At 42.0% G+C, this 18,440-nt stretch overlaps 1 protein-coding gene across 1 annotated transcript in view; it reads right to left on the bottom strand.

Moving 5' to 3' along the window:
- The window catches only part of ahctf1 (AT hook containing transcription factor 1), a 124,349-nt gene that overhangs the window by 38,133 nt on the left and 67,776 nt on the right, over positions 1–18,440 (bottom strand). Inside the window, exons 21-26 of the mRNA XM_068045406.1 lie at positions 13,496–13,686; positions 12,003–12,147; positions 11,664–11,792; positions 10,414–10,555; positions 6,489–6,636; positions 4,686–4,793 (exon numbers count right to left, since the gene is read on the bottom strand). Of these exons, the coding sequence (XP_067901507.1) occupies positions 4,686–4,793; positions 6,489–6,636; positions 10,414–10,555; positions 11,664–11,792; positions 12,003–12,147; positions 13,496–13,686 (863 nt within the window). The remainder of the gene's footprint in view (positions 1–4,685; positions 4,794–6,488; positions 6,637–10,413; positions 10,556–11,663; positions 11,793–12,002; positions 12,148–13,495; positions 13,687–18,440) is intronic.

Genomic DNA, 18,440 nt, shown 5'->3' with positions numbered 1-18,440 from the left:
CTCATTACTCATTATTTGATCTAATATGACATGCTCCCTTGTTGGTTCAAGGACATAATGCTGCAGAAAACTACCCCAGGCCCACTCAAGAAATTCACTCCATTCTTACATGTGCTAGTCTGTTTGTTCCAATCTATATGAAAGTTGAAAATCCATTATAACCACTCTGCCTTTGTTACATGCTTGTCTAATCTCGGCATTTATACAATCTACAACTTCACAGCTGCTCCCAGGAGGCCTATACACACCTCCCATTACACATTTAAATCCTTTTGTATTTCCTAATTCTACCCATCACCCATTTACCTCTTGCACCACTGAAGTGATTTCATCCTTAATCACTAGGATTCCCCCTTGCCATTTTCCCTATATTTCCTGTGGACCCTATAACGTGGTATATTTATTTCCCAGTCCTGACTGTCTTGCAACCATGTCTCAGTAATGGCTACATTCATCTTATTCCATAAACTTTGTGCATTTGTACACTTATGCAGGCCACACTCACTAACCCGTACTTCTGCTCTAATGATTCACTGACATTTCTTATTTCTCTCTCATGATTTAATTTCTTCATATCTTTTAGGTTTCTCTTTACTTGTGATGACGAAAACACAATTTCTGATGTTTACCCTACTCGCTTCCCTTTAGTTTCGTTTCGTATTATCTATACTACCCTTTTCAACAGAGCCCTCCCCCATCCTAGTTTAAAGTCTTTTTGACCTCCCTAATAATTCTTTTTGCTAGGATCCAGATCCCAGCCCAGTTCAGGTGGAACCCATCCATCCTAACAGTATAGTATTCCTTTCTGTTCCAATACTGGTGCCAGAGTCCCTCTTCCCTCACACCACTCCTTTAGCCACATGCTCACCTCCTTAATCTCCTAATCCCTGCAGCCATTTGCATAGCAATTTGTGGAATTGTGATAAAAATTCGGAATTTTCCCCCCACAAGTTTATGATATTTTGGCTTCTACGTTAATCCCTTGTGTATGTCCCAATCTTGCTTTCATTTTCTGTAACATTATAACAAAGAACAATACAGCACAGGAACAGGCCCCTCGGCCCTCCAAGCCTGCGCCGATCCAGATCCTCTATCTAAACATGTTGCCTATTTTCTAAGGGTCTGTATCTCTTTGCTTCCTGCCCATTCATGTATCTGTCTAGATACATGTTAGAAGACGCTATCGTGCCCGCGTCTACCACCTCCGCTGGCAACGCGTTCCAGGCACCCACCACCCTCTACGTAAAGAACTTTCCACACATATTCCCCCTAAACTTTTCCCCTCTCACTTTGAACTCGTGACCCCTTGTAATTGAATCCCCCACTCTGGGAAAAAGCTTCTTGCTATCCACCCCGTCTATACCTCTCATGATTTTGTACACCTCAATCAGGTCCCCCTCAACCTCCGTCTTTCTAATGAAAATAATCCTAATCTACTCAACCTCTCTTCATAGCTAACGCCCTCCATACCAGGCAACATCCTGGTGAACCTCCTCTGCACCCTCTCCAAAGCATCTACATCCTTTTGGTAATGTGGCGACCAGAACTGCACGCAGTATTCCAAATGTGGCCGAACCAAAGTCTTATACAACTGTAACATGACCTGCCAACCCTTGTACTCAATACCCCGTCCGATGAAGGAAAACATGCCGTATGCCTTCTTGACCACTCTATTGACCTGCGTTGCCACCTTCAGGGAACAATGGACCTGAACACCCAAATCTCTCTGTACATCAATTTTCCCCAGGACTTTTCCATTGACTCTATAGTTCACTCTTGAATTGGATCTTCCAAACTGCATCACCTCGCATTTGCCCTGATTGAACTCCATCTGCCATTTCTCTGCCCAACTCTCCAGTCTACCTATATTCTGCTGTATTCTCTGACAGTCCCCTTCACTATCTGCTACTCCACCAATCTTAGTGTCGTCTGCAAACTTGCTAATCAGACCACCTATACTTTCCTCCAAATCATTTATGTATATCACAAACAACAGTGGTCCCAGCACGGATCCCTGTGGAACACCACTGGTCACACGTCTCCATTTTGAGAAACTCCCTTCCACTGCTACACTCTGTCTCCTGTTGCCCAGCCAGTTCTTTATCCATCCAGCTAGTACACCCTGGACCCCATGCGACTTCACTTTCTACATCAGCCTACCATGGGGAACCTTATCAAAATGGAGACGCGTGACCAGTGGTGTTCCACAGGGATCCGTGCTGGGACCACTGTTGTTTGTGATATACATAAATGATTTGGAGGAAAGTATAGGTGGTCTGATTAGCAAGTTTGCAGACGACACTAAGATTGGTGGAGTAGCAGATAGTGAAGGGGACTGTCAGAGAATACAGCAGAATATAGATAGATTGGAGAGTTGGGCAGAGAAATGGCTGATGGAGTTCAATCAGGGCAAATGCGAGGTGATGCATTTTGGAAGATCCAATTCAAGAGTGAACTATACAGTAAATGGAAAAGTCCTGGGGAAAATTGATGTACAGAGAGATTTGGGTGTTCAGGTCCATTGTTCCCTGAAGGTGGCAACGCAGGTCAATAGAGTGGTCAAGAAGGCATACGGCATGCTTTCCTTCATCGGACGGGGTATTGAGTACAAGAGTTGGCAGGTCATGTTACAGTTGTATAGGACTTTGGTTCGGCCACATTTGGAATACTGTGTGCAGTTCTGGTCGCCACATCACCAAAAGGATGTGGATGCTTTGGAGAGGGTGCAGAGGAGGTTCACCAGGATGTTGCCTGGTATGGAGGGCGCCAGCTATGAAGAGAGGTTGAGTAGATTAGGATTATTTTCATTAGAAAGACGGAGGTTGAGGGGGGACCTGATTGAGGTGTACAAAATCATGAGAGGTATAGACAGGGTGGATAGCAAGAAGCTTTTTCCCCAGAGTGGGGGATTCAAACACTAGGGGTCACGAGTTCAAAGTGAGAGGGGAAAAGTTTAGGGGGGATATGCGTGGAAAGTTCTTTATGCAGAGGGTGGTGGGTGCCTGGAACGCGTTGCCAGCGGAGGTGGTAGACGCAGGCACGATAGCGTCTTTTAAGATGTATCTAGACAGATACATGAATGGGCAGGAAGCAAAGAGATACAGACCCTTAGAAAATAGGCGACATGTTTTAGATAGAGGATCTGGATTGGCACAGGCTTGGAGGGCCGAAGGGCCTGTTCCTGTGCTGTAATTTGCTTTGTTCTTTCTGAAGTCCATGTATATGACATCTACAGCCCTTCCCCCATCAATCAACTTTGTCACTTCCTCAAAGAATTCTATTAAGTTGGTAAGACATGACCTTCCCTGCACAAAACCATGTTGCCTATCACTGATAAGCCCATTTTCTTCCAAATGGGAATAGATCCTATCCCTCAGTATCTTCTCCAGCAGCTTCCCTACGAATGACGTCAGGCTCACCGGTCTATAATTACCTGGATTATCCCTGCTACCCTTCTTAAACAAGGGGACAACATTAGCAATTCTCCAGTCCTCCGGAACCTCACCCGTGTTTAAGGATGCTGCAAAGAGATCTGTTAAGGCCCCAGCTATTTCCTCTCTCGCTTCCCACAGTAACCTGGGATAGATCCCATCCGGACCTGGGGACTTGTCCACCTTAATGCCTTTTAGAATACCCAACACTTCCTCCCTCCTTATGCCGACTTGACCTAGAGTAATCAAACATCTGTCCCTAACCTCAACATCCGTCATGTCCCTCTCCTCGGTGAATACCGATGCAAAGTACTCGTTTAGAATCTCACCCATTTTCTCTGACTCCACGCATAACTTTCCTCCTTTGTCCTTGAGTGGGCCAATCCTTTCTCTAGTTACCCTCTTGCTCCTTATATATGAATAAAAGGCTTTGGGATTTTCCTTAACCCTGTTTGCTAAAGATATTTCATGACCCCTTTTAGCCCTCTTAATTCCTCGTTTCAGATTGGTCCTACATTCCCGATATTCTTTCAAAGCTTCGTCTTTCTTCAGCCTCTTGGACCTTATGTATGCTTCCTTTTTCCTCTTAGTTAGTCTCACAATTTCACCTGTCATTCATGGTTCCCTAATCTTGCCATTTCTATCCCTCATTTTCACAGGAACATGTCTCTCCTGCACGCTAATCAACCTCTCTTTAAAAGCCTCCCACATATCAAATGTGGATTTACCTTCAAACAGCTGCTCCCAATCTACATTCCCCAGCTCCTGCCGAATTTTGGTATAGTTGGCCTTCCCCCAATTTAGCACTCTTCCTTTCGGACCACTCTCGTCTTTGTCCATGAGAAGTGAATGATAAAATCTGCTGGTTACTTCCAGGTTTGCTGTCTGTGAAAATTCTTCAATTTGATTGGACACTTAGCCTGCTTGATGACATCACTGTTACTGAACACCAGAGATCCCCTATAGCTGGCGCCAGAATGAAACTAATGTCAAAAAAGGCGAAATCCACATTACACAGCTCATTAGCTCTTTGTGGGCAGCCTTGTTCAAAGTCAGTGGCTTGCATTCTCACTTTGCACTAACAACAAAATCTAGATTACTAATTACAGTTGTCTGTATCTGGCCTAAAACTCCAATATGAATCCTCATAAGGAGTAACATTCCAAATATAGGGAAAGAGAACACAAGAACAAAAAAGAAAAAGCACATGTGAGACAGAGTGAAAACAAATTTATTAAAAAAAGCAATATCTACCTGGAAAGTCTTCTAGAATGTCTGTTGATTGGTGTGCCAACAAAAGCATTAGTCACTTCAGTAGATTTGACAGCTGGATTAATTGAAAGTGGTTCGTTATTCCTAGGACTGAAGTTTAAAAAAATGTTTTAGTGCAAAGATCAATATGGACATGTTTTTCTTCTTACATTTACAAACTTATTTTCACCTTTTCATACTGCATTTAAAGCCTGATTAAATAGCACAGTACAATGTTTCCTTCATCCACTTTCAACTTCCAAAGGTCATCCACAGCAACCTTTAAGGGCGAATCACCTTCTTTCCATCAACTCTCCATGTACTACAGTGATTCATACCCGTTCCTGTGGCAATGAATAGTTGAAATTTTCCACTTCTTTGAAAACAGTTTCTTTATGCTTTTTAGTGAACCCAAACAGCTATCTACCCATTTACTCCCTTGGTCCAACATCAGTTGATAGTTATTTCACCTAATCTTAAATGGAACTTCCACATCCCTTCCTTTGCTAAAGTTAGTTAAAAAGCTTGATTGCGCCTTTTTGGGTCAAAGCTAATTTTCCCCTCAACAACTCAATTCTTTTCAAACACTAGGCTGGATTTTGTTCTTCGCCAGGAGTTGGGTTCCGTGGCGGGGGGCCTAAGGATGGCTCCAGCTGAGGCCCACCACGGACCTCGATGCCGTGGGAGCCCGGCCTGAACCTCCCAGTGGCAGTGAGGCTCTGTGGTGGCCAGCCCGCCGCTGGGTGATGGGACTTCAATTATAATATTCAAATCAATAAAATAAATACATTTAAATAGACTTATCTGTGATCCTGAGGGCCTGCTGCGATCTTCGGCTGGCACGCCACTGCCTTCAAATCCCTGTCTGGGTAAAACGTGGCCCCACACTGGTGGGGAGGGGGAAGGAGTTAACATTTTCAGAGCTGGGTTCTTTGTGGGGGGGGGGGGGGGGGAAAACAGGGGTCAGATGTAAAAGGTAAATGTTTTGAGGGGGGGTGCGGGGCAGGGCAAATAGTTATGTAATTGTTATGGGGGGAATGGGCATTAGAAAATTTATTTATTTAATTTTGGGGGTTACTTCTTTAAAAATATAAGTGTGCCAGCAGAGCTCGCTGCCCTTTAAAAATGGCACCACACTTGTGCACAGGCAGCTGACGCCATTGCCGACGACGGACAGCCTGCTCCCTCCATGTGATTTGGGAGGTGGACCCCCCCCAGCCATTTAAATAAGCTGCCACACCGGAGATTGTGATGGCTCTTTGGCATGTGGCCTGCCATGTTTTGAGCTCGCCACTGAAATCGGCGGCAAGCTCTTAAAATCCAGCCCACCAACTCTGATCATAGCTTCAGTACTGTTACAATATCCAACATCTTTCACTACTGGAAGGGCCAATGGGCAATTGTTCTCTCACCTCTAGCCTTCAAACCTTTTCTTCCATGTCAGAAACTTATATTTAATTTATCAATATTACTGCAGCTATTTACTTAATTCCTGTTAAATTGTAAATTAGCCATTCCACAAATAATTCTTCACTGAGCCTGAATTAAGACTCATTGCACCATTTACTGTTTGAATTAATCTCAGCAGCTCAAAGCTACAGACATCTTAACTCACTCAGTCCCAACTCCATCTTACAATCTACAAGCTTTTAAAACCCAAGTTTGGCATCACATATTACTTTTTACTCAATTTATCACTCTTATTGATTTTGCACAGCAGAGACATACAGAAGGAAACCATCCTTAGCCATCGCCTGGACAAGGCAGAGTAGGCAAGACCATCACTGCAGTACTAGAATTCCTTACCTGTTGGGAGATGGAGCCGCTTCTTGCTCGCTTTTTAGCCACACCTCATTAACCTTTGAAAGCACTGAACTGATGAAAGTTGCCCGAGTAATCACACTTCCCGCAGTTGTCCGCCTTGCCACAGTAGATAATGGTTTGGGCCGTGTAACTGTTTGTAAAAAATCCACGAGCTTCAGTAGACTAAATACTCAACATCTAAAACCACAGTGTAGCATCCATTAACAAAGCAAATGGAATGATGGACTAAATAATCAAAATAGCACAGTAAGAAGTTGAAAAAAAAATCATGTTCAAATTATATCATGCTTTGGTTAGAACACACGCACCTGCATCCAGGAGTTGAAATTGAGAAACGTCAGAGATTCAAAGCACTAGATGTAGTTCAGAGAAGAACCACAAAGCCAATCCCTTATATCAAAGAACGGAATTATAAAAGGAAACATCAAAAATATTTGGACTTTCCAGTCTTGAAAAGAGGCGCCTGAGTATAGACCTCAAACAGATATACAGGATATATAGAAAATCCAGAGGCAGAGGCATTGAACAAATATTTTGCATCTGTCTTCAAAGCAGAAGACACAAGTTTCATATCAGAAATAGACAGCAACCTAGGGGCTAAAAAAAGTGAGGAAATCAAGGAAATTACTATCAGCAGAGAAAATGTATTGGAGAAACTTAAGGGAGTGAAATCCAACAAATCCTGGGACCTGATGGCCTACACCCTGGGGTTCTAAACGAGACAGCTGCAGAGATAGTGGATGCGTGAGCTACGATTTGCAAAAATTCCTTAGGTTCGGGAACAGTCAGATTGGAAGTTGGCAAATGTTACATTGCTTTTCAAGAAAGGAGGGAGTTAGAAAACAGTGAACTACAGGCCAGTTTTAACATCAGTCGTTGGGAAAATGCTGGAATCCATTATTAAGGAAGTCTTAATGCACAATATGATTAGAACAAGTCAACATGGTTTTACTAAAGGGAAATAGTGTTTGACAAATTTAGAGTTTTTTTGAGGATGTAACTAGTAGGGTAGACAAAGGGGAACCAGTAGATGTAGTATACCTGGATTTCCAAAAGGCATCCGTAAGGTACCACACAAAAGGTCAACAGGCATGATATGGGCTCATGGAGTTGGGGGTAATATAGTAGCATGGATAGAGCATTCGTTAACGGACAGGAAACAGAGTGGACATAAACGGGCCATTTTCAAGTCGGCAGGTAGTGAATAGTGGAGTGCCGCAAGGATCAGTGCTGGGGCATCAGCTATTTACAATCTATTTTAATGACTCAGATGAAGAGCAGGGTGTGCTGATGATACAAAGGTAGGTGGAAAGGTAAGCTGTGGGGAGGACAAAGAGATATAGACAGATTAAGTGAGTAGGCAACAAGATGGCAGATGCAGTATAATGTAGGGAAGTGTGAAGTTATTCACTTTGGTCATAAGAATAGAAAAGCCGAATTTTTTTTTATAAAGGTGTGAAACTTGTAGGTGTTGATGTTCAAAGAGACTTGGGTGTGCTTGTACAAGGAACACAAAGTTAGCATGCAAGTACAGCAAGTAATTAGGAAGGCAAATTGCATGTTGGCCTTTATTGCAAGAGGATTGGAGTACAGGAATAAAGAAGTATTGCTACAATTGTACAGGGTTTTGATGAAACCACATCTGGAGAACGGTGTGCAGTTTTGGTCTCTGCATTTACGATATGCTTGCATTGGAGGCAGTACAGCAAAGGTTTACAAAATTTGTCCCTGGGATGAGGGGGTTGTCCTATGACGGGAGGCCCAGTAAATTTGGCATATATTCTCTGGAGTTCAGAAAAATGAGAAGCGATCTAATTGAGACATACAAGATTCCAGTTCTGATGAAAGGTCACTGACCTGAAATGGTACCTCTGCATCTCTCTCCACAGATGCTGCCAGACTTGCTGAGTATTTCCAGCACTTTTTGTTTTTATTTCAGATTTCCAGCATCTGCAGTATTTTGCTTTTATTTTAAGATTCTGATGGGGCTCGATAGGGTAAACAGAGATGGTTTCCACTGATCAGGGATTCTAAAACATGGGGGCACAGTCTCAGGATAAGGGGCTGATCATTTAGGACTGAGACGAGGAGAAATTACTACACTCAAAAGGGTTGTGAATCTTTGGCATTCTCTACCCAAAAGGGTTGTAGATGCTCCATTGTTAATTACATTTAAGACTAGGATAGATATTTGGTCTCTCAGGGAATCAAGGGATACGGTGAGTGGGCGGGAAAGTGGAGTTGAAGCCTAAGATCAGCCATGATAGTAGTGAATGGTGGAGCAGGCTCGATCGGCCATATGGTCTACTCCTGCTCCTATTTCTTGTGTTCTGTGTTCCAGAATATTGTTTCAAATTATACTAGACCAGTGGTACAAAGGATCATAAGTCCAATTGAGCAAAAAGTCAAACTCAGGTCAAGTGTCAACATGTAGCTCTAAACATGGAGAGATTGTACGGATTCGAAGTCCAGGTAGGAAACAAAAAAAATTGATTGTTTAAGGAACAGATCAATGTTGTGACAGCAGAAAATTAACATAAGAAATAGGAGAGTAGACCAAACTGCCCCTCGAAGATGCTCGGCCATTCAGTAACATTATGGCTGATCTCTGACCTCAATTCCACTTTTCCACACAATCCCCATATCCTGGATTCCCCTAATCCAAAAGTCTATCTATCTCAGCACTGAATATACTCTGGTCATTGAGTCCTCTGGGGTAAAGAATTCCAAAAGATTCACAACCCTCTGAGTGAGAAATTTCTTCTCATCTCAGTCAAATGACTGACCCCTTATTGTGAGACTATGCCCCCTAGCTCTAGACTCTTCAGCCAAGGGAAACAACCCCTCACCATCTCCCTCAGAATTTTCTAAGTTTCAATGAGATCACCCTTCATTCTTTTAAACGCCAGAGAGTATAGGCCCAATCTAGTACTTTCGCTGCACTGCCTCCAAGTCCTTGCTTCAATAGACAGACCAAAACTGTGCACAGCACTCAAGGAGTGGTTTCACCAAAGTTCTGTAGCAGGCTTCCTTGCTTTTGTGCTTCAGCCCCCTTGCAAAAAGGCCACCATGCCATATGCCTTCTTAATTGCTTGCTGTACCTTCATGCTAACTTTGTGTTTTTTTTGCACAAGAACACCTAAATCTATCAACATTTAAAAGATTATCATTTAAAAAGAATTATGTTTTTCTATTCTCCTTAACAAAGTGAATAACCTAATTCCCCCACATTATACTCCATTTGTCACCTTATTGCCCACTCACTTAACCTGTCTATATCCGTTTGCAGTTTCTTTGTCGCCCTCACAGCTTACCCTCCCACCTAGCTTTGTATCGGCAGCAAACTTAGATACATTACTCGTTACCTTCATCCAAGTCATTAATATAGACTGTAAATAGATAAGGCCCCAGCACTGACCCTGATAGCACCCCATTAGTTACAGCCTACCAACTTGAAAATGCCCCATTTATCTTTACTCTCTGCTTTCTGTCCATTAACCAATCCTGTATGCATGCTAATATATTATCCCCAACCCCATGAGTCCTTATCGTGCACAATAACTTTTTATGTGGCACCTTATTGAATGTCTTTTGGAAATCCAGATATACTACATCCACTTGTTCCCCTTTACCTACCCTGTTAGTTTTTTGAGGATGTAACTAACAGATTTGTCAAAAACGATTTCCCTTTCATAAAACCAAGTTTACACTGCCTAAACATATGATTTCTATGTGCCTTGATAACACCTCCTTAATAATAGATTCCAGCATTTCCCAATTCTAAGGACTTTTTGAATGGACCCAAGATAAATTGAGCAGCTTTCTTCAGCTATATCTCTCTTGTGGGGGAAAAAAAACTGATTAGAGGTTCACAGATTTCAAAATTTGGAACAAAGCACAATCTTACCTTCACGTAAAATTGTTAAATGATAAGGTTTTGCACGTTCAGTTGCTAGCCTTCTCTGAACCCTGGGAAGAACTTTGCCATACTGCTCCAGGATGGAATTCCTGGCAGCTGTTCTTTCTCGAATTTGAGGATCACGATCATTCTGACAAAACATTTTTAAAAATACTTTATTCTAGCCATTTACCTTTTTTTATGTCCACGTTTTATTTTCTATATTTCTTCCTCCAGAGCTAGATCCTTTTCATCCTACAGTCAATACTAGAATGTAACAGCTTATGTAAAGCAATATGTACTAAATAATATGGGTCTCTTACCTTTATAGCTAGCCATGGCCAAGTTAAATCTAACCTAGATTTACTTTTGTTTAATCATTCATTGATGGAGAATTGCCTGAATGCTATGGTTTCAAATTCAACTAAACATATTTACAAGCACAGATTTTCCCGTATCTCTGACTGACGGAAAAACAATTATAAGCCGTTGACACACTGTCCAAAAGTTAATGTGAACATTAACAGGTGGGGCAGACATGGCCTAAATGGAGAACAGCTCAATAGAAAAGTAAACTTAATTTGGGTGGGGTGGGAGGAGGTGGGACAGACTTCATATTCTTTTCCAAATGTTACAAATTCGTGTCCGCTTCTGGTACCTTCCAGGTTCAGCAACATCTGTCACTTCCATGAGTGACTTCCATCAATCTGAGTGTCTTACTTTTGAGAGTTGACTCACTGCCATATATCTACTTGTACGAAAGCATAAACCAGGGTCACAACAGCTTGTGAACTGGACAATGAATCTCACAGTAGTGGTGGGGGTAGGGGGCAAATACCCAGTAGCTGTCACAGAAAACCACATTTAAGTGACATTATAAATTTGTGATCGGGAATTAACGTTGCTTGCTAGTTGCAAACAGAAGACCTGAATGATTTCAGACGGTCTTAAGTGAATAGAACTTTTTTTTTTAAATAAAAGGAATACCGAAATTTATAACCATAGTAATGTTTTAACACTAAGACGTATATATGGTATATTGCAGCTCTAAATATTATCCTATGAATATCATGCTGGCTTTTACACTCAACTTTACAAAAATTGGGGCCAACCTGACATTTCATACAGATCTGTGAAGGTATATCAGACAGATCTCTTTCTCCGTTATCTCATGCACACAACTCAGCAGATTTAGAAACGGAACTAAATTCAGCCACAATGATTAAAAACAATTCAAGTATAGGTAGTTTTTAATTTACCAAACTCATTTTCAGTGACTGATGAAGTTGCAAAGCAGGTACATAATTGGCACGTTGAAGGTGATGCACCAAAAGAAATTCTTGGTTTTGAAGACTGCCACTCTTCTTCAAAAACTTCTCCAAACATTCCTGTGAATAGATGATACATAAAACTATATAAATATTGCAGGATACTGTGGTCACATGGCTTTTATACTAAACCTGCTGTAACAGAAAAACACTCATCTACTAAAATAACATTTGAATGGAAAATATTTCTATTTTCAAACTGCACCTAAAAATTAACCGTCCTTCCCAACTACAGGTGCATTAAGAATTAGTGATTTATGGGTATCATACCTGTTCAGTAGCAGTAAAAGGGAGTTTAAGTAGCTCCTCCATCAGCCCATTCTCCTGACATAGCTCATAGATATGCTTTAGCAGATCCTCTACATTTATTCTGTTAGCATTTAGTCGAAGTAGATGCCAAGCTTCCACAATGCACCTGAAAGTTTTACATTACAAAATGAACATTTTGTGTCCTTAGCTTAAATGTGGGTTTTCACACAATAAACTTTTAACATGCACAACCTACCCATTGAGAAGCTATATAATGCAATGCCACATGGAAACCTTTTAAAAAAAAGTCCTCAAAATAAGGGGAAAATTACTTACGAAAAAGAGCTGACCTGCAACTTAAAAATAGCAGTAGACCTTTCAGCCCCTTGAGCCCATTCTGCCATTCAATTTGATCATGGCTAATCTGTATCTTAATTCCATCTATCCACCTTGGTTCCATAACCCTTCATACTGTTGCCTAGCAAAAATCCATCAGTTTTGAAATTTTCAACTGACCTACTCGCAACAGCACTTTTTTGTGGGGTGGGTGTACGAGACGTCCACTACTTTTTGTGTCAAGTTCTTCCTGACATTACTGTTGAACTGTCTAGCTCTAATTTTCAGGTTATACCCCCTTGTCCTGGTCTCCCCACCTTGAATTCTTCAGTACCTACAGACAGACTTTTGAAAGTCAGTTTCAAAAGTACAGCTTTAAATGTCCAACTCTAGCATTTCTCTGGTGTCAGGTACATGTACACATGATAACAAGGCAATTAGCTCAGTCCCTGTCTAAGAAGTTACTATAGAGAACAAAAGCAGCGCATGTGAATATACAGTAGCAGCTTCCCATACTGGCCCACTTCAAATGGTGGACAATCTATGTTTGGGATGTCTGAAGATTGAGTGCAGCCTGCAGAAACAAACAATACTAAGTGGAAATATTCTTTGGAAAATGGTTGAGTTTGGATCTATGACCTATAAGAGAGTGACTCCTCGAGTTTAATACCCTTCAGAAAGGGAAAGAATAAATGAAGTGAAAGGTAATAAATTGCAAGGACTCTGGCAGCAGTCTAGTGTAATAAAGTTCATGTGAAAGCAAAAGGGAGTTACCACAGAGCTGTCACATAGCAGTGATAAAGGGTATAAAGGGACAGAGTCTATAACTAAACAGGGTTCTATGATAAATCAACAAAAGAACAAAGAAACCATGGTTAGTAAAGCTTCCAATACAGAGTTAATCACTGTCTTCTTTGGTAAGGTTACCCCAAAACATGACTTTTAAAAAAAATTTGTTCTTGGGATCTGAACATTCCTGGCAAGGCCAGCACTTATTGCCCAACCCTAATTATCCTCGAGAAGGTGGTGGTGTTCCCACATGTCTGCTGCCCTTGCCTCTCTAGGTGGTAGAGGTCGTAATTAACCAAATATACCTCTAGCAACTATATGAATAAAGGGACTACCCTACTACCAGTGAGAAGAACTACAAAAATAAACTGGTAATGATCCATAGTTACCTGTTAAACAGCAGCACGGTAAGGTGAAGTTTAACCTCACTGCTACCAGCCATTGAAGGTTTCATTGCCTGCATGTATCGAAGGGCCTTTCTATGCTCTCCTTGGCACATCAAGGCTTGTATGATCCGGACATGCTGCCACGAAGATAGTGACCTGCTGGTGGCTGGATGCAAAATACGATCCAAAGCATTCTTGGAAAATGGGAAAGGAAGAAAAAGAGAAAATCAAAATGCAGTATTTTCCAATTGAAGATCACTACCACATAACATTTATTTAGCTTAGACTCTTCAGACCTCACTCCAGTCATTTTCGTGGCTGCTCTTGCTGCACAATATACTGAATAATTTTACTTTCCTTGGGATACTTCTATCACCGACATATCTTGCGTCTTGGGTCAATCATAGCATTTACAGCACAGAAACAGGCCATTCAGCCTGTTATGATCACTTGGTTCATGGTTTGTATTAATATTTTAGAGGTCATTTTTATTTTTGGGGAATTAAGTGTGTAGCTGAAAGAATTTCAAAAGGTTGCAGACCAAAGATTAAAAAAGTCAAAACAACTCTCCATGAGTGCTTACAGAGACAGAGTTAGAGAAGGGAAAGCCATAAAAACAGGAGGTGGGTTCATTTAGTTGGAAGATGGAACCAGAAAGTTTGGAAGAGATTGTTCTGTCATTGTTAGCAATATCAATTATTCAAAGAGATGTTTTGGGAGTTGAAGATAATCAGTTCAACCTGCTAGCTGGGACATCCCACGTGTACAACTTTGTTATAGAGATAGATGACTCAGGGAGATGCCTTTTGAGTCAGATGTTTTCTGTGTGCTTGCTGATAGACAGAAATTGGACACAGAGAAGACAGTTGGCTTTGGGAGCAGCTGGGCTCAGCAGCAAAGCGGCTATCAGGAACTAGGGGTGTTTCTGTTTTGAGTAAAGCTTGTGCTCAAGCTAGGAAGTCTAGATTCGGGAGATGTTGGAAGAGAACTGGAAGATTTGCCTAACCAGATGCTAGAGGGAAAATCTCCAAGAGGTCTCATACCTTGGAAGATAGCTGAGAAACTAAGGAATCACAAAGTGAATTCCTAAGTCCTGTGGTACACTTTGAATTGGTCCCAGGAGAAGTGAATACATTTGCAAGACCCTGTAACGCACAGAGGAACTGTTGGGGTAGAAGTAACAGTCCAACAGGAGTAGAGTTTAAAGTATACGTCCTCATATTCTATTAAGATTTTAAGTTTAAAGTGGGGAATAATTGGTAGTTTGGATGATGATTCGAGTTCAACTCTGGATTTTAATGTGAAAGAATATTTGCCCCATGCCGAAATTCACTGAGGAAGGGGTTGAAAGGTATTTTGTGCCATTTGAGAAAATTGCTACAAGGCTAGCTTGGCCATGAGAAACTTGGACAATTCTTTTGCAAAGTGTCATAATAAGAACAGCACTGGATGTTTATTTAAGCCTTACACAGCAACAGTCTGCAGATTATGAGAGTTAAAAATGTCGTACTTAACGCACGAGTTGGTTCCAGAAGTTTAGCGATTAAAATTTCAAAATGTGAGGGACAGGATCAAACTTTTGTAGAATTTGCTTGAGAGAAAGTGATTTTTGACAGTTTGTTATCGTTCAATGAAACTTTAACAAAACTTTGAAAAATGAGAGAGAGAGGTGTGGTTAATGGAGGAATTTAAAAATAGCGTTCCAGCAGGTATTAGGACACACTTAGAAGACCGTAAAGTTTCTAATGTAAGACAAGCTGCTGTTTCAGCTGATGGTTATGATTTATCCCATAAACTGCTAGGGAGCAGTAAATCTCCATTTGCAAACTCACACAAGAGCTGGAGAGATAGGCAATGGGATAGTAAAATTGACAAAGCAGATGCCTCTCAAAGTGGCAGGCAGTCGGACACAGAGAAGTGTCACCAGGTGCAGAAGCTTGAGCTCCGGAACTCAAGCGGCGGCTGGAGGACTACGTGGATAGCATGTTTAGGGAGTTGGTCACACCGCAGGTTAGGAGCATGCAGGCAGATAGGGAATGGGTGACCGCCAGGCAGTCTAAGAGAACCAGGCTGGTAGTGCAGGAGTCCCCTGATATGATCTCACTTGATCAGTTTTCCATTTTGGATACTGGTGAGGGTGATGGTCCCTCAGAGGAGTGCTCAGCTGCACAGGAGGGGAGGAAGAGGAACGGAAGAACAGTAGTAATAGGGGATTCGTTAGTTTGGGGAACAGACAGGCATTTCTGCGGCAGTAAACGGGACTCCAAGATGGTGTGTTGCCTCCCTGGTGCCAGGGTCAAGGATGTCACGGAGAGACAGCAGGACATACCTCTGGGGGAGGGTGATCAGCCAGAGGTCGTGGTCCAGATTGACATGTGTAGGAAGGGGGATGAGGTCTGAAAGCAGATTTTAGGGAGCTAGGAAGATTAAAAAGCAGGACCTCAAAAGCAGTAATCTCAGGATTACTCCCAGTCCCACGTGCAAGTGAGCACAGGAATAGGAGAATTGAGCAATTGAACATGTGGTTGGAGAACTGGTTAAGGAGGGAGGGCACCAGATTTATGAGACATTGGGACCGGTTCTGGGGCAGGTAGGACCTGTAAAAGATGGACGGGTTGCATCTTAGCGGGACTGGGACAAATATCCTCGCAGGGAGATTTGCTAGTGCTGTTGGGGAGGGTTTAAACTAAATTGTCAGGGGGATGGGAACCTGAGAGGAAGCTCAGATTGAAAGGACGCAAAACTGGTAACTTGTGTGGGGTGTAGGAACCAGAAGCAGGTATGAGAGAGGAATATCAAGGTGCACAGAATACTGGGGGAGATAGATAGCATGAGAGTAGGGAACAGTACATTATTAGGTGGGGTCAGAGTAAAGGAGAAAGTAATAAAGTCTGAATCAGGTTTAATATGCATGTATGTGAATGCATGGAGTGTGGTTAATAAGACTGGTGAGGTACAGGTGCAAATTGCCATGTGAAAATATGATGTTGTGGCTATAACAGAGACCTGGCTCAAAGAAGGCCAGGATTGGGTGTTATGAAGGCCACGACAGGGTGTTAAATATGTCTGGATACAAGGAATTCAGGAATGATAGGAAAGGGAAAAAAGGGGGAGGGCTAGTGGTATTGATTAAGGAGAGTATTGCAGTTCTGGAGGAAAAGGATGTCCCAGAGGGGTCGAGGACCGTATCAATTTGGCGAGAGCTAAAGGAACAAAAAAGGTGCAGTTACATTGCTCGGTGTTGCCTTTAGACCATCAGCTAGTAGGAAGGATGAGGAGGAACAAATTTGCAAGGAAATTACAGAGAGGTGCAAAAATTATAGGGTAGTTAAAATGGGACACTTTAATTATAAAACATAGACTGGGATAATAGTGTAAAGGGCAGAGAGGGGCATGAGTTCCTAGCACCCAGGAAAATTTTCTATAACAGTATGTTGCTAGCCCAATGAGAAAGGAGGCACTGCTAGACTTGGTTCTTGGGAATGAGGTGGGCCAAGTGGATCAAGTATCAGTAGGAGAGCATTTAGGGGATAGTGATCATTGCAGCATAAGGTTTAGGCTGATTATGGAAAAAGACAAAGAGCAAGCCAGGGTACGAATAATTAACGGTGGGGGGGGAGGCCAACTTCAATGGGTTAAGAATGGAGCTGGACAAATAAATTGGAGTCAAAAGCTGGCAGGAAAACCACCGATGAACAATGGGCTACCTTCAAAGAGGAGATAGTTTGGGCACAGTCAAGTTATGTTCCCTCGAAGGGGAAAAAGTAGTGCAAACAAATCCAGTGCTCTCTGCATGACAGAAGAGGTAGAGATTAAGATAAAGAAGAAAAAGTGTGCTTATGACCGATGCCAGGTAGGAAATACTACTGAGAACCAGACTGAATATAGAAGGTCCAGAGGGGAAGTGAAAAAGCAAAGAGGAGAAGCAAAGAGAGAGCATGAAAAGAGACTGGCAGTTAGTATCAAAGGAAATCCCAAAGTTTTCTATAGGCATATAAATAGTAAAAAGGTGGAAAAAGGAGGAGTGGCACCAATTAGGGACTAGAAAGGGGATTTACACACAGAGGCAGAGGCATAGCTGAGGTATTAAATGAATACTTTGCATCTGTCTTTACCAAGGAAAAAGATGCCACCGAGGCAATGTTGAAAGAGGAGGTAAGTCAGACACTAGAAGGGTTTAAATTGATAAAGAGGAAGTATTAGATAGGCTGTCTGTACTTAAAGTGGATAAAGCACCAGGGCCGGATGAGATGCATCCAAGGATACTGAGGAAAGTGAGGGTGGAAATCGCAGAGGCACTGGCCATAATTTTTCAGTCTTCCTTAGACTCTGGGGTGGTGCCAGAAGACTGGAGAATTGCAAACGTTACACCCTTGTCCAAAAATGGGTGCAAAGATAAGCCCAGCAACTACAGGCCAGTCAGTATAACTTCGGTGGTGGGAAAACTTCTAGAAAAAAATAATTTGGGACAAAATCAATAGACACATGGACAAATGTGAGTTAATGAAGGAAAGCCAGCATTGATTTCTTAAGGGAAAATCATGTTTAACTAACTTGCTGGAATTTTTTGAGGTGGTAACGAAGAGGTTGATGAGGGCAATGCTGTTGATGTGGTGTATATGGACTTTCAAAAGGCATTTGATACAGTGCCACACAACAGACTTGTGAACAAACTTGTAGCTCATGGAGTAAAAGGGACAGTAACAACATGGATACGAAATTGGCTGAGGGACAGGAAACAAACAGTAATGGTTAACGGGTGTTTTTTGGGCTGGAGGAAAATTTGTAATGGAGTTCCCCAGGGATCAGCGTTGGGACCCTTGCTTTTCCTGATCTATATTAATGCCTTAGACCTTGGTGTACAGGGCACAATTTCAACGTTTTCAGATGATATGAAACTTGGAAGCATTGTGAACTGTGAGGAGAATAGTGTAGAGCTTCAAAAGGA

This window comes from Heterodontus francisci, chromosome 13, assembly GCF_036365525.1.
Source record: "Heterodontus francisci isolate sHetFra1 chromosome 13, sHetFra1.hap1, whole genome shotgun sequence".
Taxonomy (NCBI): Eukaryota; Metazoa; Chordata; class Chondrichthyes; order Heterodontiformes; family Heterodontidae; genus Heterodontus; species Heterodontus francisci.
The sequence above is the reverse complement of the archived record's forward strand: the minus strand, read 5'-3'. Positions and strand labels throughout refer to the sequence as shown.